At 37.4% G+C, this 22,868-nt stretch overlaps 9 protein-coding genes across 9 annotated transcripts; 5 read left to right on the top strand and 4 right to left on the bottom strand.

Annotated features, from left to right (window-relative positions):
* Positions 1–193: 193 nt before the first annotated feature.
* On the top strand, positions 194–1,390 carry PHYBLDRAFT_111739 (hypothetical protein; the record flags this gene model as incomplete). The annotated part of the gene is made up of 2 exons (XM_018428233.1): positions 194–321; positions 385–1,390. The coding sequence occupies 2 exons, from the start codon at positions 194–196 to the stop codon at positions 1,388–1,390; spliced, it is 1,134 nt and encodes a 377-aa protein (XP_018292247.1).
* Positions 1,391–1,969: 579 nt separating this feature from the next.
* PHYBLDRAFT_144663 (hypothetical protein) lies at positions 1,970–3,754 on the top strand (the record flags this gene model as incomplete). The annotated part of the gene is made up of 6 exons (XM_018431265.1): positions 1,970–2,207; positions 2,254–2,622; positions 2,731–2,808; positions 2,886–3,410; positions 3,520–3,623; positions 3,695–3,754. The coding sequence occupies 6 exons, from the start codon at positions 1,970–1,972 to the stop codon at positions 3,752–3,754; spliced, it is 1,374 nt and encodes a 457-aa protein (XP_018292246.1).
* A 1,780-nt stretch (positions 3,755–5,534) lies between these two features.
* On the top strand, positions 5,535–10,337 carry PHYBLDRAFT_167630 (hypothetical protein; the record flags this gene model as incomplete). Its single annotated transcript, XM_018435679.1, has 4 exons — positions 5,535–5,652; positions 5,738–7,153; positions 8,992–9,102; positions 10,105–10,337. 4 exons carry the CDS (start codon positions 5,535–5,537, stop codon positions 10,335–10,337), a joined length of 1,878 nt encoding a protein of 625 aa, XP_018292245.1.
* A 673-nt stretch (positions 10,338–11,010) lies between these two features.
* Positions 11,011–12,016, bottom strand: PHYBLDRAFT_63844 (hypothetical protein; the record flags this gene model as incomplete). The annotated part of the gene is made up of 3 exons (XM_018441192.1): positions 11,011–11,201; positions 11,550–11,728; positions 11,823–12,016. 3 exons carry the CDS (start codon positions 12,014–12,016, stop codon positions 11,011–11,013), a joined length of 564 nt encoding a protein of 187 aa, XP_018292244.1.
* Positions 12,017–12,096: 80 nt separating this feature from the next.
* Positions 12,097–13,805, top strand: PHYBLDRAFT_186733 (hypothetical protein). The gene is made up of 16 exons (XM_018439276.1): positions 12,097–12,182; positions 12,216–12,266; positions 12,300–12,350; positions 12,384–12,434; positions 12,468–12,518; positions 12,552–12,602; positions 12,633–12,686; positions 12,720–12,770; positions 12,804–12,854; positions 12,885–12,938; positions 12,972–13,022; positions 13,053–13,106; positions 13,140–13,190; positions 13,224–13,274; positions 13,305–13,526; positions 13,619–13,805. The coding sequence occupies exons 1-16, from the start codon at positions 12,122–12,124 to the stop codon at positions 13,681–13,683; spliced, it is 1,020 nt and encodes a 339-aa protein (XP_018292243.1). The 5' UTR covers positions 12,097–12,121; the 3' UTR covers positions 13,684–13,805.
* A 1,688-nt stretch (positions 13,806–15,493) lies between these two features.
* PHYBLDRAFT_77516 (hypothetical protein) lies at positions 15,494–16,693 on the bottom strand (the record flags this gene model as incomplete). Its single annotated transcript, XM_018443264.1, has 4 exons — positions 15,494–16,009; positions 16,071–16,179; positions 16,263–16,447; positions 16,569–16,693. 4 exons carry the CDS (start codon positions 16,691–16,693, stop codon positions 15,775–15,777), a joined length of 654 nt encoding a protein of 217 aa, XP_018292242.1. The 3' UTR covers positions 15,494–15,774.
* A 935-nt stretch (positions 16,694–17,628) lies between these two features.
* Positions 17,629–18,102, bottom strand: PHYBLDRAFT_144658 (hypothetical protein; the record flags this gene model as incomplete). The annotated part of the gene is made up of 2 exons (XM_018431264.1): positions 17,629–17,959; positions 18,035–18,102. The coding sequence occupies 2 exons, from the start codon at positions 18,100–18,102 to the stop codon at positions 17,629–17,631; spliced, it is 399 nt and encodes a 132-aa protein (XP_018292241.1).
* Positions 18,103–19,540: 1,438 nt separating this feature from the next.
* PHYBLDRAFT_144657 (hypothetical protein) lies at positions 19,541–20,713 on the top strand (the record flags this gene model as incomplete). Its single annotated transcript, XM_018431263.1, has 3 exons — positions 19,541–19,618; positions 19,701–20,308; positions 20,497–20,713. 3 exons carry the CDS (start codon positions 19,541–19,543, stop codon positions 20,711–20,713), a joined length of 903 nt encoding a protein of 300 aa, XP_018292240.1.
* A 77-nt stretch (positions 20,714–20,790) lies between these two features.
* On the bottom strand, positions 20,791–22,624 carry PHYBLDRAFT_158645 (hypothetical protein). The gene is made up of 3 exons (XM_018433827.1): positions 22,364–22,624; positions 21,913–22,301; positions 20,791–21,797 (listed from the first exon to the last, which is right to left on the bottom strand). Exons 1-3 carry the CDS (start codon positions 22,600–22,602, stop codon positions 21,097–21,099), a joined length of 1,329 nt encoding a protein of 442 aa, XP_018292239.1. The 5' UTR covers positions 22,603–22,624; the 3' UTR covers positions 20,791–21,096.
* Between the last annotated feature and the right edge of the window lie 244 nt (positions 22,625–22,868).

Here is a 22,868-nt window from a genome sequence, read left to right as displayed (position 1 = left end):
AATTCCGTATAGGCGTAGGAGTAAGTGACGTAATTTCTATCCGCCCGTAGATTCAATTCCAGAAAAGAACCCTTTATTTTTAGCCGCCATCTTCTCTTCTCTTTTCTTGTTCTTTACTCTTTCATTTCTTTACTCTTACACAAAATCAAAGTGCATAATGCCCAACAACGACGATGAAGTTAACAACGTGGACATGATCCCTGTTGAGCAAAAGGGCGCCTTCCACCAGTTCCTCAAGTCCCTCGCCTCTTTCTCTGGAGACCTGTCTTCTCTTACCTGTCCTGCATTCTTGCTTGCTCCAGTATCACTCATCGAGTATTCGTAAGTCTTAAAGGATTCTTATAATTTCTGGGCATTGTGCTCACCTCCCTTTTTTCTTTGCAGTGAATATTGGACTCAGCAGCCGGAGCTCTTTGCAGCTATTCCACAGGCGGATGATGAATTAAAGCGCATGTTGGCCTTTATCAAGTGGTTCATTTCTTCTCTTAATGCATCTTACTCTAGCCGTGTTCCCAAAGGCGAGTGGGAGAAGAAACCCTATAACCCTGTCTTGGGCGAGCAGTTCTTTATGTCCTGGTCCGATGTCGACGGTTGTGGCGAGACCAACGTAATATGCGAGCAGGTGTCTCACCATCCCCCTATAACCGGCTTCTTCATCGAAAACGCCAAGGCCGGAATGTCACTCAATGGACACACTGGACAGAAAACCCGCTTCTCTGGAACCTCACTTATCTGTGACCAGGTCGGACAAAGCGTTGTAACCCTCAAGAACCGTGACGAATCCTACCTATTCACCAGTCCCTCCCTTACTGTCAATGGCATCTGGTATGCAGCTCCTTATGTTGAACTGACTGGAACTTCCTACATCCAGTCAACCACTGGTCTCTACTGCTCAATCGAATATTCTTCGCGCGGCTGGATCTCAGGTGAAAGAAATCATTTCAAGTGTTACCTACGCAAGAACGGCGGAAACCCCAAGGAGTATGTGTACAAGATCGAGGGTCAGTGGAGTGGAAAGTCTACCATCACAACACACGGAAGTAAGACATCTGAGCCTTTCTTGGATGTCACTAAGCTTAAGCCAGCCGAAATGAAGGTCAAAGATATGTCAGCACAGGGTGAGCGTGAGAGTCGTCGTATCTGGCAAAAGGTGTCTGATGCTATCCGTGCTGGCGATGTTCAGACTGCTGGCATAGAGAAGTCCAAGATCGAAAACCAGCAGCGTATAGAGCGGTCGGAGCGTGAGGAGAAGGGTATTGCGTGGGAGCCAACTTACTTCCATTGGATTGATAACGAGCCAAAGGTTCAGTCCCTGCAGCGTATGCTGAATTCTACCGTCAAGACAAAATATGAGCCTGCCACACAAGGCAACTGGGTCTTCAAGAAATAATAACAATAACAATAATAATAATACTAGTAGTAATAATTGGGTGAACATATCTTTATTCACACAAAAACACACCACACATATAATCAAACCCACACCCACACCCACACCCACACATTCACACTTGCACTCATACTCACAGATGCATAAACAAATCTTACACCATTATCTTTTCTCTCTTGTTTTCTTTTTCTTTTTACTCTATACTTCTTTGACAGTTTAATGTCCTTTGGTGACTTTGTAAATAATGTTTCTTTGAATAAAACGCCCTTTTTTTTCTTTTTTGTCAAGAGTAACAATATAATTTTTTTTTTATCTTTTCAGGTTTTAATATCGCCCAGTCATCCAAGTCAATTCATTAACTATCCCCTCCATCCCTCGGTCTTATATGAATACATTATCAAACAAAATGACTGAGATTATGCAATACACACACATGTACATGTATATACATATATCAAACAATGCGTGGAATCAAATATTAGTCAAGAATCATTGGCCAATCTATTAAATTAAATGAAATAAAAGGAATCTTTCAAAAACCACATTGATTTAATTTCTATTTCTCTTTTTTTTTCTTTAATGTCTTTAGAGTCTCCTTCTATAGAGCCAAATAAGGCTATTCAACTAGCCATCGATGAGCTCAAATCTCAGTTTGAGCTACCCTTCGAAACTCTCCAACATATTGTCAGTAATATGCGCAAGGAGATGTCAAATGGATTAAAGAGCGATAATACCAACATTGCCATGCTGCCCTCCTGGATCACTCGTCACCCTACCGGCCAAGAATCTGGAGAATATCTTGGCTTAGAGCTCAATGGTAAACAGAAAAAAGAAAAAAAAGAAATGCTGACACTCGCAAATAGCTACATATGTCCGAGTTTATCTTGTTAATCTGCATGGCCAAGGGCAGATCACTACTCGCCAGCAAAAATATTTTCTCGAAGAAAGCCTGAAGAGAGGTTCTATCAATAATATGATCGATTTTCTTGCCACCTCCGTCGACCATTTTCTTACGTTTATAGGAAAGTGTCGCATAACCGAACCAATTGCGCTTGGATTTGTCTTGTCTTTCCCACTCCACCATTCTGCTCTTAATAAAGCGCACGTGATCCAGTGGACAAAAGACTTTGAGATAACCGGAGCAGACGGAAAGAACATAGCTGAACTCCTTCAGACAGGCTTTCGTCGTCGGCATATTCCAGTATCAGTCAAGGCAGTAATCAATGGGTCTGGTAAGGCAAATTTACATATAGTATATAAAGCAATCTATTTCATTTTCTAACCATTTTTGTCCTTTTTTTTTCATGCATTTTTTCAACTAAATAAATATATATATATAGTGGGCTGTCTATTGGCTCACAGCTACCGTAGTTTAGATACACTACTTTCTTGTACTATCAGTACTGGTACAAATGCAGGTAGCTTGCATAATTATCCTTTTTTTATTGTCTACAACTTATCTCATCTGCATTGTCTTTGTGTGTATTGTATAAAGCCTATTGGGAAAAGGTCAAGAATGTTGTGAAATGCAAGGGCGCAGATGAAAACGACGACATGATTGTAAACACTGAATGGGGATCCTTTGGAGATAGAAACCCAGACTACCTTCCTCGAACATACTATGACAACCACGTTAATCGACGTTCAGTAAATCCTGGTGTTCATACTTATGAAAAGATGGTGTCTGGACTGTATCTAGGTGAAATTGCGCGAAATATTATGATGGACTTTGTCGATCGTCGTCTATTGTTCAATAGTCAATACACCCAAGAAATGAATTCTCATTACGGGTTCGAGACTTCTTATATGAGTGCCATCACAGCCGACAAAACCATAAACTTGGAAGAGACAAAACATATTCTGGAGTCGATTATGAATGTCCCTTGCACTACATTGTGTGACCGTCAGCTTGTCAAGTTAATTTGTGATTTAGTTGCACAGCGGGCTGCTCGCCTGGTAGCATCTGGGATCAGTGCTATTATTAATTCTAGTCAAGAAGTTGAACGCGGTCTCACTATCAGTAAGAAAAATTTCCCTGTATTTTTTTTTGGCTATGAAGAAACTAGTAAATAACTGTGGATATGTATGTATGTATGTACTTTTGTTTGTTTGTTTATTTGTTGATCTAGGTGTTGAAGGTACTGTTTACGAAGAATTTCCGGAATTTCCTCGTATGGTCAATGAAGCCTTGCGCGAGTTCTATGGTTCCAATGCAGACTATATTAACATAGGCGTAAGTTGACAATATATCTATAGATTCGCCCTTTTTACTGCCTATATTCATACATGTATATTATTAAACAGATAACACGCGATGGTAATGGTATAGGCGCTGCATTGGCAGCCATGATCGGAAGCACATAAGAATTATTGTTTTTGTGCTATATCTTTTTTTATTAAATTATTTTATTATGCTCTTTTCCTTGTACATTATAATCAAAAAGAGAATCATTCTAGAAGAATACTATGTTATGTCAAGTAATAGAATATATTATATATATATATATTATACATACGAGTATATGAGTGTTTCCGATTCTAAATTGTGATAAAAGGGAACAACTTCAGTAGAAGATTTTTCAAAACCTTTTTTTTTTTTTGGTGGTTTAAGGGTTATTTTAAGACTGGATAATTTATATACTTCTTCTTGTCAGACTTCGTCTTACATGAAGATATACTGGAGCAACTTCTCTTGATCTTACAGTACTTTTAATTTGCGTAACAAGTGTAAATATATCAGGGATTGTGTCATTATATTCCAATTGGTTAATGATATGCTGGAAGTTCGAAACAACAGAAAGGTCCCTATTAAACAAACAATGCTCAAACTGTAACGAAGCCACGCTATTAAAACAGCTTGGATAGGTAAATATATAATCTTTTTATAGCGGTAGTACCGTAAAAGCCATTACAGATTACTTTTGGGGTTCGAGAGCGACGAAATGGGCAATAGTTTAGGATTGGCTTTAACTTTGTAAGATATTACTGGAAACACGAAGGCTATTGCTTGAATATACGGAATTTATCGATAGAAAAGTATAGAGTTAAGTGGGTAAATCTTAATGTCTGCCGTAGTGGATATATATATATATATATTATACAATAATTTATAACAAATAGGAGGATATTGAGAGGGATAATAGGAAAAATTGCCATGAATTTATTTTATAGTTTCTTTTTATTGTAGTGGCTAACTGATATATACACGATATTGTTTTCTAGTAATGAATACAAGATATTCTCTAGCTATGATTAAATATTCTATCAATCTTTACATTACTTAACACTACCTTAAAGCTGGCTTGTAATTTTGTAAAAAAAAAAGGTTTAACGTGTTTAACTTATTTTTCTAGAGTCACCTATAATTATTTAGCAAGTATATCAATAATACCATTTTTTTTACATTTGAAAATTTGGGGAAGATGTATTTTATTTGAAAAGATATAAACCTCAACCTTATAGTGCGTATCATTATATCTATATATCTAAAATCAATCAAAATTAGCAGCATCACGTGATATACGAATTTGCCTATAAAACATCTATCTTCTATATATCTAAAATCAATCAAAATTAGCAGCATCACGTGATATACGAATTTGCCTATAAAACATCTATCTTCTATATATCTAAAATCAATCAAAATTAGCAGCATCACGTGATATACGAATTTGCCTATAAAACATCTATTCACATCTAAAATCTAGCACTTTTACTGTAATGTGCAAGAAGTCACACAATGATAATAAGATAGAATAAAATATGAAGATAAAGATAATGTTTATTTGTGATAATATTTGTGATATTTATATTAATTTATAAGATGCCGCAGTATCCTAGATTCTAGCTAAGTCCTTTTGCTGCGGTATCTTGCTGAGCAATAGTTATCTTCTTCTTGCCTTACTCACCCAACTACTGCAGTTGGAGTAGTTGTTCCTGATTGGGTAGGATTGGAACTGAGTGCCAATTCCAATCCGCTCCTGATATTACTATGTCACATGATATACCGAGATATTAACGCCTTGAATTTATTTTACAAACTATTGCCAAAAAACTTATACAACTATCAAACCAAACTCTAACTTTGAAAAAAAAACCGAAAAATAAAGTGTCATCTACTCAACGTCGTTGTGCTGCTTGCCATATGCTTGGACATAGCAGAAGTACTCATAAGCAATGTCTCATGAACCCAAAGAACATTTCTCTCCACATTCCTCAAAAGAGAACTAATGTAGATGAATATCCTGCAGAAAGTAGCCGAAGTAACTATTTATTTATACACTTATGCATATTACTGCAAGTATTATATATATTTTTTTAATAATAAATGTGTTTATAAAAAAATAGCTGCTGCCTTGAGAATAAGAAGTGAGCCTGTCCAAGACCAAAATTTGGACATAGAAACATCGACTTTTATTTCAGTTTCTGAGTTGACTGAATTTCCACTCGCAAATGAGACTATTACTGAAGTTCTTGAAGCAGTCATGGAAGAAGAGATTGAGGAGACTTCATCCGATGAAGAAGTGACTGGAAGAGAAGAAGAAGTCGAGGAGATTTCAACTGTGAATAGAGGATCAATTTTACCCCATTGTCCTCACTGTAACGGAACTGATCATCGCCGAATTACAAGCAGATTTTGTCCAAACAATAACAGTAGCAGAGCAAGAGGATCTAGAAATCGAGGCAGAGGCTTGAATAATATTGCCCGACTTCCAGCTATTTCAGAACCAGCAGTTGATAACAGGGGAGATATGGATATCGAGTGTCGATTTTGTGGGGCAATGATGTGGGCACATGAAAAAAACAGTCGTTCTTCTTTAAGAAGCCCCACGTTCTCTATGTGTTGTAACAAAGGAAAGCATGTTCTCCCCCAAATTGAGCCAACACCTACAGGAATTGCTGAGCTTTTGAACTATAGAACACGTGATGGAAAGAAGTTTCTTGAAAACATTCGAAGCTATAATAGTACAATGAGCTTTACTTCTTTGGGAGCTAAAATTGATACCTCTGTTGGCAACAATATCAATGGGGCATACAACTTCCGGATTCACGGAACAATTTGTCATAGAATTGGATCTATTTTGCCAGTGACAGAATCTGATATCGCTCACCCAAAATTCGCTCAGATCGATATTTATGATAGTGCTGCTCAGATAGATCAAAGACAGTACCATTCCCCACAATTGGAGAGAAGTGTTTTGGAGAAGATTCAGTCCATTCTTATGGAAACAAATCCATTCGTACATCTCTTCAGAACAATGGATCAAATTTCTCGGGAAAAGGGACAATCTATAGATCTCACTTTGCGTTTAGTAGCTGAGGGGCCTCGGGATCAAAGACGGTACAATGCTCCAACTGCAAGTGAAATAGCAGTTCTTATTATGAATAATGAAGAGGGTACTTCAAGAGACATTGTGCTGCACACCAGAGCCAACTTCCAACAGAACATCAATGAGTACCACCGATCTTATGATGCTTTACACTATGTGCTACTCTTTCCACATGGTGAAGATGGTTGGACCATTGATGCCAGCTCATTGTCAGGAGAGCATGTCACAGTAATGCAATGGTACTCAAACCGTTTGATGTATCGACGCAACACACAGCACCTCCTCCATCTTTTTGGCCGTCTCTTTCAACAATATATTGTTGATATGTATGCCAAAGTTGAGCAGGATCGGCTGCACTTCATCACCAGCAATCAAAATCGTCTCCATGTAGATCTTTATAGTGGAATTCAGGATGCTGTTATCCATAACGATTGTAATCTTGCAAATCTTGGAAAGAGAGTTATTCTTCCATCTTCTTTTATTGGTAGCCCCCGGTATATGGCTCAACTTTATCAAGATTCAATGAGTATTGTGCGTCGTTTTGGCAAGCCTGATTTGTTCATAACTTTCACTTGCAATTCAAAGTGGCCAGAAATCACAAATTCCCTGTTGGCTGGGCAAAAAGCTAATGACAGACCAGATCTTTGTTCTCGGGTTTTCAATATGAAGCTCAAAGAGCTCATGATTGACCTTACAAAAAAAATATTCTGGGGAAAGTTTTGGCCTTTATATATGTCATTGAATTCCAAAAGCGCGGACTTCCTCATGCCCACATTCTTTTGATTTTGCGACCACAAGATAAACCAAAAACAATAGAAGATTTTGACAGAATAGTTTCGGCTGAAATCCCAGATCCTGAAACTGAGCCATTGGCATATGAAACAGTAAAAAAATGCATGATGCATGGCTCATGCAGAAAGAAATATCCAAAAGCACCATGCATGAAGAATGTGATCTGTTCAAAGAATTATCCTAAAAAGCTTTGCAATGAGACTAGCGATGGTGGAAACGGATATCCTATTTATCAACGCAGTCGAAATGGAAGAGTTATTAGAAGAGGGCCAAAGATCATGGATAATGGATGGGTTGTTCCACACAATAGATACATATGTGCAAAATACAATGCTCATATAAATGTTGAGATTAGCACCTCTGTTTCTGCCGTAAAATACCTCTACAAATATGTATATAAAGGACATGACCGTGCAATGGCCCGTGTGCAGCCTACACCCACCAATTCCGCTCCACAACAACAACAAGAGCATGTAAACAAAGTTAATGAGTTTCTTGATGCTCGGTATGTCTCCGCTTCTGAAGCATGCTGGAAAATATTTTCTTTCAAGCTTCATCAAGAGTATCCCAGCCATCAACGACTTTCAATCCATCTGGAAAATGCCCAACCCGTATATTATAATCCATCTTCTAACCCAGAGGATGTTCCAAATTCCAGAAAAAACACTACTTTAATGGGATATTTCGACTATAATGCTACACACCCATCATCTGAAAAACTTCTTTACGTCGACTTTTCTTCTCTTTATGTATGGAATACAAAAGAACGAAAATGGACAGCACCTAAGAGGTTTGATAATGGAACGATTGGCAGAGTTTACACAGTGTCTCTGAGAGATATTGAAAAATATTTGTTACAATTACTGCTGCATAATGTTAAAGGGGCCAAAAGCTTTGAAGACATATGTACAGTAGAAGGATGTGTGTATGAAACAAACCAAGCTGCATGTCGTGCTCTGGGATTACTTTTGAATGATGATGAGTGGAGTAACTGTATGAAAGAGGCAGCAGCTCATCAGATCCCATTTTCTTTACGAAGACTCTTTGCTATTCTTTTGATTTTCTGTGCAGTATCAGATCCTTTCTCTTTGTGGCTTGCTCATCGCGATTCTATGATTGAAGATTATCTTCATTTGGCAAGAGAAAGTAGTGGAATTCCTGCGTTAGCCCCCACACAATATATGTTTGACAGATGTTTATGGGATATCGAAAGTCATCTATCTGCCAACTCTATGTCTCTCATGTTGTTCACTGGATTTGTTCTTCCACCAATGCCTGACATCCAGCACTTTAGCCCAAATGGGCAAGATGTTCAAGCCATCATACAAGAACAAGAAGATTTATGCGATCAAGCCCAGCTTTTGCCAGATCCAGATACATTGACATTCAATAATTCACAAAGACGTGTCTATACAACAGTATTAAGTGCAATTGAAGAAAACGTGGGAGCCTCAAGATTGTACTTTGTCGATGGTCCAGGTGGGACGGGAAAGACATTTGTCTTTAATGCCTTGCTTCAAAAAACTCGCCAACAAGGAAAAATTGCTCTTGCAGTAGCAACAAGTGGAATTGCTGCATTGCTGCTAGACGGTGGGCGTACAGCACATTCCAGGTTTAAGATTCCAGTGCAAGTTGATCTTAACTCCTTGTGCTCCATCAACGCAAACTCGCAAACGGCACAACTTATTAGAAGAACGGAATTGGTTATCTGGGACGAAGCTTCTATGATTAGTAAAGATGTTTTTAATACTGTAAGCAGATCCATGCAAGATATAATGAAGGCTGTCGATCCATTGCTTGAAAACGTTCCATTTGGAGGGAAGTTGTTTGTCTTTGGAGGCGATTTTTGGCAGGTCCTTCTTGTTATACCCAAGGCAACAAGAGCTCAGGTTGTAAGCCAATGTATCAAGAAAGCATCTGCATGGAGAAATGTAAAAACCTTGCGGCTTACAACAAACATGCGAATTGCCCAAGCAAATAATGAACAAGAAACATTAGAGCTTAGGGAATTTGGAGCATTTCTCTTGCAAGTTGGTAGTGGTTCTGCCCACACAACAGGCGGTGATGACACCATCCCAATTCCGCCCCATATGTTACTTTCTGGATGTAATCCTGCTGATCTGGCCAAAGCAGTTTTCCATGATCTCTCCTCTAATGCAGCCAACCCTCATTTCCTCATGGGCCGTGCTTTGCTTACTCCTAAGAATAAAGATGTCAAGAAACTCAATGATATTCTTCTGAGCCAGTTTCCTGGAGAGGCACGAGAGTTTAAGAGCGTCGACCAGGGAATTGATGAAGATGGTCAGTTGACATATCCAGTTGAGCTACTAAATACCATTGATCCTGGATCCCTACCACCTCACTCACTGTCCTTAAAAAAAGGATGTCCTATCATGCTTCTTCGCAATCTTGACCCAAAAAACGGCCTCTGTAATGGTACACGCCTGATTTGCAACTCTTTTGGAACATCTGTCATCAGAGCAACAATTGTGACTGGATCAAATGCCGGGCAAGTATCTCTTATTCCAAGAATAAAGCTTAATCCATCTGGGTCAAATGGTGAAATTGAATTCCAGCGGTTCCAATTTCCAGTTCGTCTTGCATTCGCAATGACAATAAACAAGTCACAAGGTCAAACTCTTGAGAGTGTTGGATTATATCTCCCTGCCCCAGTATTCTCCCATGGCCAGCTGTATGTTGCTCTATCCCGGGTCAGAAAACCTTCTACAATCAAGATAATGCTTGATACACCAGCAAATTCCAACGAAACGGCAAATACTGTATTTACAGACAATGTTGTATTTAAGGAAGTCTTTGACATTTAGTAAAAAATTATATATAACATACACTATAAACTCATCTACCCAATTTTTTTTTGAATAATAAAACATCTATACATATCCTTTCTTTTCATATAATTCACTCAAATAAAATGTTCCTATTAATTGTGCTATACGGTACTTAGACTTCCAATAGGGAAGGGTTTTATATTAACTTCCGGTAGGCTCTGGGGCCCCCCCGAAGGGAGGGGGGAGGGGGGGACCCCCCAAAGGGGGGGGGAGCACCGCTCCCCTAGTATATATTTATATCTAGTTGTCTTTACTTTCACAACAGCAGTTGATGATGTCAGCAAAAGCTATATAAGCTATCTTACCTTTCTTTCCCTATCTCTCTCTCTATATATATATAAAATACTTGCTTTTCTATACACTGTGGTAAGAAAAGGGAATACTTTAGTAAGAGATTTTCGCAAGAGATATTTCGTTTTTACCCCACCATGTTTCTGTAATTAATACAAATTACCTTTTCCCATAACTCCAACGTAGTATAATAGAATAATAAAGAAAATACAAAGATTTATTTAAAGGACATATTGACTTACCAGAAGGGCATCTTGAGGGTGCCTGTCGGTAACCAGCATGGAAACTCGATTTTTTCTTTACCTTCTTCTTAGTCTTTGTCTCACACGACGATTTTCTGGAACATATTCTGATGATCTTATAGTACTTCTAATTTGAATGGCATAAGCGAATCTATCAGGGCCAGTACAATAATATATATCCATTTTGCAGACTTTGGTGCAGCCCAGATTTCATTAGTAGCTGGTATGATTCTACCCACTCTCAAGTACTTCTTCAAGAGAGTGGGCAAAACAGGATCTCCAGAGCCAACAAAATGGTCCAGAAGGCCTAAGCAAAAGATTGAGGAGAGAACAGAAAGGAGCCTTGTGCAAGTGGTTGAGCTGTGATTTATACATCACAGTCCGTAAGCCAACCTTGGCATATGACCACCCGACAAGACGGCTGAATCGGGTTCCTGAGCATGTCTTGGACTGACGACAAATAGAGAAGTGTTGTATGATCTGATAAATCATAATCTGGAGTTTCTTTTAAGCAAGTGAGTTTTGGGCCTTTTGTGTTCCTGGTTGACAGCATAAACAAAGACCAATACATGAGCACCTTTTCCCTAGAATACGTTTCCTTGGTTCCAAAGGGCTTTACTGGAACAAAGCAGTAACTTTATGCTTCAAAAAATACAATGATAGCTGTCATATTGACTCTTGTTTGAGGTGGTGAAAAGGTGGTCATGAGATCCCGGGGTTTGACTACTGGCCGGCTCAGAATCCGGGTATAGACCCCATTGAGTGTCTCTAGTAGTTCTCTCGAGATATGGGTGGCTGGTTAGACAGTCAATATCAATGCTGATGCTTTGAAAGCTGCCATGAAATAAGAATAGTGTAAAATGAGCCTAGAGACAGCATCAACTTTGTAAGACGTTATGCAATATATATTTCAATTTGTAATTTGTACCAAAGGAGGTCATATTTGATACTTGTATTATGTATATAGTATAATAAACATGGATATAGTCTTGTATTCAAAGCTTGAAGTCTTTGGGTATTATTACTGATTAGCAGTTTAATTTTGAAATATGCCTTGATTTTTGTCATGATTTTTTTTGGGCTCGGCGGTAGAAACTTTTCTGACTGTGTAAATCCTGCCATTGCGAATCCTAATCACGTGATATGATTTCTTATTTATTTAGTATTGTAAACAAACTGAAAAAAAAAAGAGATAAAATAAGGAACAGCTCACCCTACTTTTGTTTGATGTTGGCAGTGGTAATTTACTCTGTTAATGTTGAACGTGCTGATTGCGGAAACAGTAGTGGTAATTAACCCTACTTTTATTTGATGTTGGCAGTGGTAATTTACTCTGCTAATGTTGAACGTGCTGATTGCGGAAACAGTAGTGGTAATTAACCCTACTTTTATTTGATGTTGGCAGTGGTAATTTACTCTGCTAATGTTGAACGTGCTGATTGCGGAAACAGTAGTGGTAATTAACCCTACTTTTGTTTGATGTTGGCAGTGGTAATTTACTCTGTTAATGTTGAACGTGCTGATTGCGGAAACAGTAGTGGTAATTAACCCTACTTTTATTTGATGTTGGCAGTGGTAATTTACTCTGCTAATGTTGAACGTGCTGATTGCGGAAACAGTAGTGGTAATTAACCCTACTTTTATTTGATGTTGGCAGTGGTAATTTACTCTGTTAATGTTGAACGTGCTGATTGCGGAAACAGTAGTGGTAATTAACCCTACTTTTATTTGATGTTAGCAGTGGTAATTTACTCTGCTAATGTTGAACGTGCTGATTGCGGAAACAGTAGTGGTAATTAACCCTACTTTTATTTGATGTTGGCAGTGGTAATTTACTCTGCTAATGTTGAACGTGCTGATTGCGGAAACAGTAGTGGTAATTAACCCTACTTTTATTTGATGTTGGCAGTGGTAATTTACTCTGCTAATGTTGAACGTGCTGATTGCGGAAACAGTAGTGGTAATTAACCCTACTTTTATTTGATGTTAGCAGTGGTAATTTACTCTGCTAATGTTGAACGTGCTGATTGCGGAAACAGTAGTGGTAATTAACCCTACTTTTATTTGATGTTGGCAGTGGTAATTTACTCTGCTAATGTTGAACGTGCTGATTGCGGAAACAGTAGTGGTAATTAACCCTACTTTTATTTGATGTTAGCAGTGGTAATTTACTCTGCTAATGTTGAACGTGCTGATTGCGGAAACAGTAGTGGTAATTAACCCTACTTTTATTTGATGTTGGCAGTGGTAATTTACTCTGCTAATGTTGAACGTGCTGATTGCGGAAACAGTAGTGGTAATTAACCCTACTTTTATTTGATGTTGGCAGTGGTAATTTACTCTGCTAATGTTGAACGTGCTGATTGCGGAAACAGTAGTGGTAATTAACCCTACTTTTGTTTGATGTTAGCAGTGGTAATTTACTCTGCTAATGTTGAACGTGCTGATTGCGGAAACAGTAGTGGTAATTCACCCTACTTTTGTTTGATGTTAGCAGTGGTAATTTACTCTACTAATGTTAAACGTGCTGATTGCGGAAACATTAGTGGTAATTCACCCTACTTTTATTTGATGTTGGCAGTGGTAATTTACTCTGCTAATGCTGGTTATGTTGGCTATGGAAATAGTAGTGGTAAGACTTTATCAAATGGTTACATGTTGAACTTGATAACTATTTTATTCTTAATATTTTTCTTTTTTGGTTGACCTGTTGGATTATTACAGGTAAAATATTACCTCTGGCGTACATATTTAAACAGGTCCTCTTCAAGTTTAGAAACTATAATTGATTGATAGCTATTGATGTACACGTAAATTATATATTAAATTCTTCCTTATTTCCTTTTACAATTCACACCAAAACTGCATTAAGAGTGCTTCCCCTCATCAATAATAATAATGACATTCAGATATAAAACGTATATTTTTGTAAGTTAGAGTTTTTAAGTAGGGAGACACTGTTGCTTTTCATCAAAGGAAAGATTCCTTAGAAAAGATAATATGCATACTAAATAATCCTTAATTGACAGTTAGAAGCATAATCAACTGGTTATATATGAGTGACTAGGTCAAAGCTGACACTTTAACAGATCAGTAGCAAGCTGTGTTAGTCTTAAAACCAAAATCAATATGATAACCGAGGGTTGGATAGAGTTACTTGGTCAATATTGTGCCAATCTTAATTCATGTGAGAATTTTTTTTAGCATTGATCAAGATAAATGTTCAACGTTTGAAAATCCAAAAAGCAGTAAAGTTCCTGAAGTAAATATCAGGTATGCTTTCGCCAACTTCAGTTGTTCAACTTTAGAACATCATTCAGCGTTCGAAAAATCAGTTTGACGACCAATTGGCTCAATATATATATATATATATATATATCTTCAACATAAAAGCCAACAGTTTGCTTGCCAGCATAATTATAACATTTCAAATATTTAGATTGTTTCTTGAGCCAACCAAGCTCGCTTATATTTTCAGCTTATTATCGAATTAAACAATAAAAAAGAACTATGGGCATTTATGAATTTATATAAATGTACACATTTCAAATCACCCAACTAGCTATCTAACCAATCCCTTGCGTATTTTTATCTAACTATAAATCAATATCTTATATCACACACACACACACACCACATTTCTTGAAGTTGTTGTAGAGTAAATTTTTGTATAAGCCTGCAGACAATTTCTTTATCTTTTTTATTATGATTGAAGAAAAGAAATATGAAAACCACTATGTGGAGTAGACACACATTTAAGCAATGAGCTCGACAACTAATAAAAAAAAATATTAGAAACAATTTAACATTTCAAGATATACACAGTTGTACATAATTTTGTTTTACACAGTAAAAAAAATATTTTCCATTTTTTTTAATAAGTAAAACAAAAAAACAACAACAGAAATGCCGAGAAAACAATTAAAACTTACCACCACCAGCAGCCTTGATCTTCTCCTCAGCGCGACGGGATACGAAGCGAGTGCGGACAATGGCAGCCTGGGAGATATCACCCTTGGCAAGAACCTTGCCGTAACCGTGCTGGAGAGCATCGATGACGGGAACCTTCTCGGTGTTCTTGTATATATTTAAAAGAAGACAAGGGAGATCATTGATCCAAAACCATTGATTATATGGCTTTCAAGTAGTTATTTTGTAAATATGAATTTGGTATACTATGTAAGGATATATCTTTAAGGATAAAGAGAAATAGATCAAGTCATGAGTTCTTCCTATTTCTGATAACTGAAATATATAATTCCTCGGGATTGTTTAATCAACATCATAAATCCCTTTATACTTTAATTCTTTTTCTTTATAGGATGTATGGTATAAATTGGTTAGATACGTTAGTTTTGTAGAAAGAACAGATATTTACCTTTCATAAAATTTCAATACCATCTAGGTTGGATTTTGTCATATATATTTCCATCAATTTGACTTGATTATGTTCAATAAAGGATATTTTTGTTTTGTATACCCTTTAAAGTTTTTAAAAAAGATACGACCTTTGTTCTGTTTATCCTTTACAAAATACCAAGCACAATTGAAAATCCTATTTATGCACATCAATAATAGTCGTTCTGTGCGTACATGGGTACAGATACATCCTAATGCTGGCCATATTTATTTGGTTGAAATGTATATTAGTACAGACTGAATGCCTTTCTGTAGAAATATAGTGCATCCTTTCTGATATTTCAACCTAAATCAATATACTTCAAACAAATCTGTAGTCTACCAAATGTACTTTATAGTTTTATCTTCATTTTAATAAAAAGAAGAAGAGAAGTATTACAATAATGTACAATGTTTAAACATACATCTGACAATGATAAAAAGAAATGCAATTGGATCTAAGCAAATATCGTCTTCTTTTTTTAATCAATACGTTTTGATCGTCTTTGACGAATTGCATCGGGTCTAGCAGTAACAGAGGTAGAGCTGGCACTGGTCTTGGTCTCACGTTTGCTTTGATCCCCACCAGCTGGGCCAAGATAAGCAGGCAAGCCAATGGCGAGAATCAAGAGTACAACAAGCCCGCCTACCAAAGTCCAAGGAGACATAGTAGACACCTTCTTGACAATAGCGCCAATGTATCCAAAAGAGATACCCCTGCAGAATATGTACAGATTAGTGTCATATATGCACGCTAGATTTAATGATAAAAGCTTACATGAAACCATAAGGAGACATCACACCAGTCTTGGGTTCAATTTCTTTCCATGTTTCTTCCTCCAACAATTGGAGAAGAGCAGATGGATTACGCTGACTGATAAAACGGACTAAATAATCAACATCATTTAATTAGTACAAATTCGCATGCATATATTATTAATCGAGATTATATTAGTGCTACTAATATTACCTTGTCTGTTTTTTATGTGAACCACTGTGGGTAAACGAGAGACAAAGAAACGAGCGGCAAGGTAAGGATTAGAATCTGTATCAACCTTGCCAAGCTTGACGTTCATTCCATTAGACAATAAGGAATTGTCAAGAAGCTTGTAGCTGGACTCAAAAGATTTGCAGTGATGACACCAGGGCGCATAGCTGTAATTTTGGTTTTTTAATCGTTTTTTTTTTATTCGCACCAAGATAAGTCATTTTGTTGTCAATGTTTGGAACTGTTCATATCTATTCATCTTCTATATATTTCGATGACAAGACTCACAAATCTAAAATCCATTCATCGGAATCGTTTACTAATGAGCTAAAGTTTTCGTCTGTCACTTGGATAATCTTTGCGTAGCAAAACGAGACCAATGCAAGGAAACTCAAGAGACGTAAAAACTGCATTGTAACAATGAATACTTTAATCTGCTTATTTTTTGCCTGCCATTTCCTTGTATATAAGCTCTTCCGGGATGGCGTATTTCACAGACCGAATTTTAGAAGTCACATATACAATATTTTTAAACCCCTCCATTTAGACAAGTCTTTATGCGATATATGCTGCCTAATAAGAACTTCATCAATCTTACGGGAACGACGTTTCCTGGTAGGGCACGACATTTTTATATAACCGGGCTAATCAATTGGGAATACATGTCTGGGTCCCGGTGTATCTCTCTAATCCTTCAGGGCAAAATGATGTGTCCTAAAAAAACACAATATATTCATTGTATGCATTAGTTTCACTACTTTGCCATCCACATTTTGTGTTTATCTGTCTCTCCCTAGGTACCTAAATCTCATCATTTTAAGGGCCACAGTCTGTATTTTGGAGACTTAATAATAAAATACTGTCTCATACGAAAAACAAATCCTGCATATTAAATTAATAGCAGTTTGCGTCCTCAATTTAGACTTGACAATAAAGAAATAATAATTAGTCACAAATACACTATATCAATAGCTAGTTATACAGAAGATAATAAAGAGTTGTTGTCATTAAAGTGTGATGCAATCTTGATTAATATTTTACTATTTATTAGCCTTACGCGTATCATGTTTTTCTCTTTCTTTCACCAAACTGGTGAGTAATCCCCATCCACTCCTTTTTTTTTAAAAAAAAAAACACAAAAGAGAATCTTTATACAAATATTCTGTATCTTTAGGAACCAGATAGAGTTATTCTATGCTGGCAGAAAGGTCACGATTTGTGGTCCAGTAGAATCAAAATGTCGCCCCCACCAGGAAATATCGTCCCCCTAAAATTATCGTCCTGACTGTCCAGGCTGACCTGCCAGGCTGTCCGTAAGGTTTCCCAAGGAAAGAGATATGAGCGCTAGTTAGGTGGTGTTGAGGTTATGGGATCTATGTATGGAAGTCACTGCCTTAGCTGTGACTACATTGAGGAGGAAGGGGAAGTTGTCAAAGACAGATTCCCAGTGCCCGCGCCAGATGGTGTGAGCCGTGATGGATGCAATCGCAATTTGAAGAGAAGATGAAACGGAAGAAAAGGCTGTCCACGGGTCGAGGTGGATCCGGTGAAGTAAAGAGAAGCAAGGAAATGAACCGCGATCACAGAACGATTTTGGCTTCGTCAAGATGGCAGAAGAAGGCAAAAAAATGCGGTTGCGGGCATGTCGTATGTCATGGGAGGTATCCGACAGAGGCCACCTCGGGAGTCGATCATAAAGGCGTTATTAGTGGATAATTAACAATTTCAACATGACAACAGTACTAAGAGAGTACCGCCAAATCACAGAAAATGGCGCGCAAATGCGCAAAAATTTGTCCGACATTCGTATTCTGTAAGTCATTGTTTTATTTAATATGTTTCTTAGCATTAGCTCAATAACTTATTAATGTGCTCTCTATAGCTCCTTGCCTTATATTTTTCCTATATATGATAAGGATCATTGTTCTTTATCTCGGCTCCTCCCCGAACAACAGCTTGCAGTAATGAAGGACTTTAATCTAAAGCAATATTTAGAGTTCATGGAAGACGATATGTTGATAGCATGCTGTACAATGCAGAGGTCATTGTATAATGAAGGAATGAATGAGAAATAAAGAGAAGACGCTATCGATCTGATAAAGAACAGCAGCCAAAATAACTAAGGGTATTATTCCCCACATTTTCAACAAATCTTTAAACGGACAAGGTGAAGCCAATCAAATTATTGAGTTGTTGCGGCCATTTTTATTGCATTGCTGGATTTCACAGATAGCTAGAATGAAATACGAATGGTAAATATGCATGAATAGACTTTAATTTGTATTCATTTATTTTTTTATTTTTTAGGTTAATCTATCATTTGCTTTCTCCTTCACAACTTTATTCGGGTCAGTTAATGATGCCTGATTACGTCTTATTTGTTGAACCATATTCATCAATTACTTTCGAGCTTTGTTTTGTTGAAGTCAAGAGAAAGGGAAATCATTATAAAGGGAATTACGAGTCTGATTTAGTAAAACTGGGTAAAGAAGTGCAAATTACCATCAATAAGCTCGTATTACAAAGGGTTGCCAACCAAGAAATCGTTGGGTTGCTTATTAAAGAAGGTGAGTATATTTGTAGAAGCTACCATATGATCACTAATGTATATATATTATAGATCATGTAGCAACATCATTTAAAATGGATCTTAAATATAATGGCCAATATAGAATGATGAAGATAAGCGAGTTTAACTTCATTAGAAAGGCACCTGATGATATTTTGCTTTTGCCCACCATAATGGAGAAGCTCAATCAGATAAAGATAATACTTTTTAATAGGATTTCTACGTATAGCGCTGATGTACTTGGAGTAGGATATCATTAGCAGCACACTTAAGAAACTTTATGAAGCACTTAGAAACAAAGATGACCAGGAGGATTTAACCTCATATATAAGAACGCCATGTACAAGTCCAGTGCACACAAAGATTTCCCAATAAATGCTTTAACGCTTAGAAACAAACTCATCAAATGTCATTCAATTAAAATATTATAAAACTCTAATGCAATTGCACTTGTTGTTTTCTGAGAGTGTTTCTTCGAAATATATTGATTTATCAAAGCATTAAGTTAGGAAATAAATTCAAGTTTGTCTTACTCAGATCAAAATAAGTTAAGAAATGCTTGAAAAAGTACTGAAAATATAAAATACCCTAGATCGGTTTGTTCTACCTCTCAGTACCATTTTTAATGAACTTCGAACAGTACGTCGGTACACATTCAGAAGCATATGAAGACAGCTCATGAGACGATGAAATGGATTACGAAGCGCCTAATTTTGTTTACGGTAGCCTAATTGATCTCGCCGATCTCAACTCGACTATTACTCCTAAAGTAAATGTTATCAAAGATGAAGTTTTATACGGGACACTAGTAATAGTGCCTGAAAAAAATATATCAAATTCAAATATACAAGAAATATGGCGAGGCAAATATTGTTAGATTTTTTATACTTACAACGGAAGAAGAACTAATTGTTCCCAAGGCTGCTAATCAAACAGGTATTTCAAGGAGCACAGCGTATAAATTGAAGGGAGCGTGGAGTGACAGCAATGGAACAGTTTATCCCTCAGACTGTATCAAGCAAAAATCAAAAGCTAATTTAAACACGAGATTCAGTAATAAAACATTGAATTCGGAATACACAGCCTTTCTCATTGAGCAAATAGACAACAAACTTAGTATAACCATTTCTGGCGTATTGCAGTTACTTTTCTCTAGGTTTGAAGTCCTTTCAATTTCTAGTTCTGCCGTGAGAAACCACATGGTCAACCATTGGAAATTTTCACTTAAAAATGTCAAGCTGTATGATCTTGAAAGGGAATCTAATAGAACAATTCGATTGCGATCCGGATCTATCAATTCTCGGAAAGCTGCTGGTGTGGACTATATGAAAAATCGTGTATTTTTCGATGAAGCCGGTTTTAATAGTCATCAAACAAGAAGCCGTGGATGGTCAAAAGTTGGTGTACTTGCAGTAGCAAAGATCCCTAAGAACAAAGGTGTCAATATCTCCATTATCGGGTGTGTATCTTCATGGAGAATCATTAATTTTTTGCAAAGTAGATTCCCTAAAGCCAAGTGATGCAGAGAAGATTAAAAAAGAAAAGAAAAGCAAATGTAGACGATGACGCGCCCAAAAGAAAGTTAAGTAAAGATACCACTGCTTACCATATCGTTAAATTCATCGAACAAACAATGGAAAATTGTAGAGTGGACCAATTTAAATTTGTCAATGATTGTATAAAGAATAGAGACTATAAGCCGCTACTCATGTCACCATATTCACCCTTCTTGAATACAATAGAAGAATGCTGGTCCAAGAGCAAGTCGTATATGAAGCGACATCCTTTGTCTGAAACTGATCAGCCAACCCCAATAATAGCCACCGTGTGTAAAACCGTATCTGTAGAAGATTGTCAAGGATAGGTTAAACATTCAATTACATTTTGAGTTTGCTGTACTGCTAAAGAGCGCCTCGCACTTTAAATAAAAGATAACCATTTGAACTTTTATAATGTCACATAATTAAACAAACTTGATGATCTGAAAATAATATTCTCGATGCCCAAAAAAAATCGTTACGTTTTAAAAAAAAAGGAATATTGCCCTAGCTTTTAACGATCAATGTAAAGTTGAATGGAAAGAAATAAGCAGCAAAGTAATAATAAAAATAATAATAAAAATGAATTTATACATGTGAATAATGAGAAGGAGAAAAAAAAGGTAATAGAGTAAAGTAAAATAAAGAAAGTATGAAATATAAATCGTCTATGGTTATACAGTGTTTTGATTTTGAAAAATAAAGTGCACTACCACTGAGTGATGTCAACTTCTGCTTCACCAAAGAGACTAGTCTTGGTGGCCTTGATCTCCTCTGTATCGGTAACTGTGGGGGCACCAGCAAAAATCTCAGGAAGTGTAGAATGAATAAACTTGAGAATGTGTTGGTTGATTTGATCAAACTCAAGTAAAAAACCATCATGACCATCAGGAGACTGGATGACAATCATTTCTGCTTTAGGAATACAATCTGCGAGTTCATACTGCTCCGAAATAGTAAACAGACCATCGGATTCAATACCAATAACAAGGGTTGGTTGTTTCATACTCTCAAGAACACTCTCGTAATCACCCCTTCCTCTAGACACGTCATGGGAATCCATCTTGCGAGTAAGAGCAATGTAACAATTGGCGTCAAAACGGTTGATGAACTTGTCACCCTGGTAACGCAAGTAGGACTGGGCAGAGAAAACAAAAGGGGTGGGCATAGGAGGATCATTGATTGTAGTGTGGGTGCTGGGTGGTGTAAGCTTCGATTTATGTCCGTCGTTATGCATCATACGGTTGGCCTCTCCGGGTGTTGTTGGTTTGGATTGATTCCGGCTCTCGGCTGACTTGCGACCGAATCTTGACTCAAACGAGTTACGGGAACGGTAGGTCAATAAAGCTGACATACGTGCTGCTGCAAGACCTGCGCTAGGACGAGAGTTTGCTGTATAGTAACCATCGGCTAAAAAATCATTTTATATAAAGTAAATATATCTCGTCTTTTATTCTTATTTCTCTTCACTTGAACCTGTCAAATGAGCCCTCTGCACTTCATTGTGTATGCATGCATTGCTTACCATAATTAGGATCGCTGTAGATTGATTGACGTTGTGCTTCTCCCCAACTGATGCCCCAAGCCGAATGGCGGCCGGAGGTAGCAATTGGAACCATTGCTTTCACATAATCATGCCCCATTGCAGCCCATTCAAGCACTTGCATTCCGCCCATTGAGCCGCCAATACACACAGCAATTTGCTTGACACCTAGCTGATCTAAAACCAAACGGTGTAGACGGACATCATCACGTACACTAGCCAAGGGGAATTCAGGACCGTAGTTCTCTTTGTTGTCTGGGTTGAGGGTAAGGGGAGATGCTGAGCCATAAGGAGAGCCCATCACATTGCAGCATACGATAAAGAATCTTGTGGGGTCGAACGCACGATTAGGACCCATCAAAGGTCCCCACCTAATTGAGCACAATATCTTTAAATAATCGATTCATAAACTACATGCCTACTATATCCTTACCAGTCTTCAACATCGGCACTACCAGTAAGTGCATGACAAATAACCATACAGTTGTCACCTTTCTTATTCAATTTTCCCCAAGATTTCCATGCAACCGGTACTTGATCAAGGGTTACACCCGATTCAAGAGTAAAGCTGGGGATAATGGTTATGTTCTGATCGGGTATCAAGGCAGCCAAATAGTTTTTGGACAGTGCTGGTGGAAGACCATCCTTGACTGTGCAGTAAGTAGTGCTCATAATAATAAAGTTGAGAGAAGGAAAAGGAGAAAGAGAGATGAACGGTCACTAGGAAGTGGTCCTATGATTAAGCATTTCGATAAGACACAGATGGATCATGCTAAATGATCCAATAAAAGCTGGTCTCTTCAGTGACTGCCTTTAGCATCTCATCATGTCTAGTTCAATGATGCCATTCTTGTGCTGCTGTCTGTCCTACCCTTACTGGTGAGTGATTTGAGTACCGCACGATCAGGGCACATAGAGTAAAGAAGTACTTTGAACTA

This window comes from Phycomyces blakesleeanus (assembly GCF_001638985.1).
Source record: "Phycomyces blakesleeanus NRRL 1555(-) unplaced genomic scaffold PHYBLscaffold_9, whole genome shotgun sequence".
Classification (NCBI taxonomy): domain Eukaryota; kingdom Fungi; phylum Mucoromycota; class Mucoromycetes; order Mucorales; family Phycomycetaceae; genus Phycomyces; species Phycomyces blakesleeanus.
Note: the sequence above shows the minus strand (reverse complement) of the source record. Positions and strands in the feature narration are given on the sequence as shown.

What these genes read in the sequence shown, in the direction of transcription:
- PHYBLDRAFT_186733 (XM_018439276.1), top strand. Translation starts at nt 12,122, where the DNA reads ATGTTGGCAGTGGTAATTTACTCTGTTAATGTTGAACGTGCTGATTGC. An exon ending in TGATTGCGGAAACAGTAGTG is followed by an intron (nt 12,519 to 12,551) that starts GTAATTAACCCT and finishes TGATGTTGGCAG; the next exon opens with TGGTAATTTACTCTGTTAAT. An exon ending in TGATTGCGGAAACAGTAGTG is followed by an intron (nt 12,939 to 12,971) that starts GTAATTAACCCT and finishes TGATGTTGGCAG; the next exon opens with TGGTAATTTACTCTGCTAAT.
- PHYBLDRAFT_158645 (XM_018433827.1), bottom strand. Translation starts at nt 22,602, where the DNA reads ATGAGCACTACTTACTGCACAGTCAAGGATGGTCTTCCACCAGCACTG. An exon ending in AGTGCCGATGTTGAAGACTG is followed by an intron (nt 22,302 to 22,363) that starts GTAAGGATATAG and finishes GTGCTCAATTAG; the next exon opens with GTGGGGACCTTTGATGGGTC. An exon ending in CTACAGCGATCCTAATTATG is followed by an intron (nt 21,798 to 21,912) that starts GTAAGCAATGCA and finishes ATGATTTTTTAG; the next exon opens with CCGATGGTTACTATACAGCA.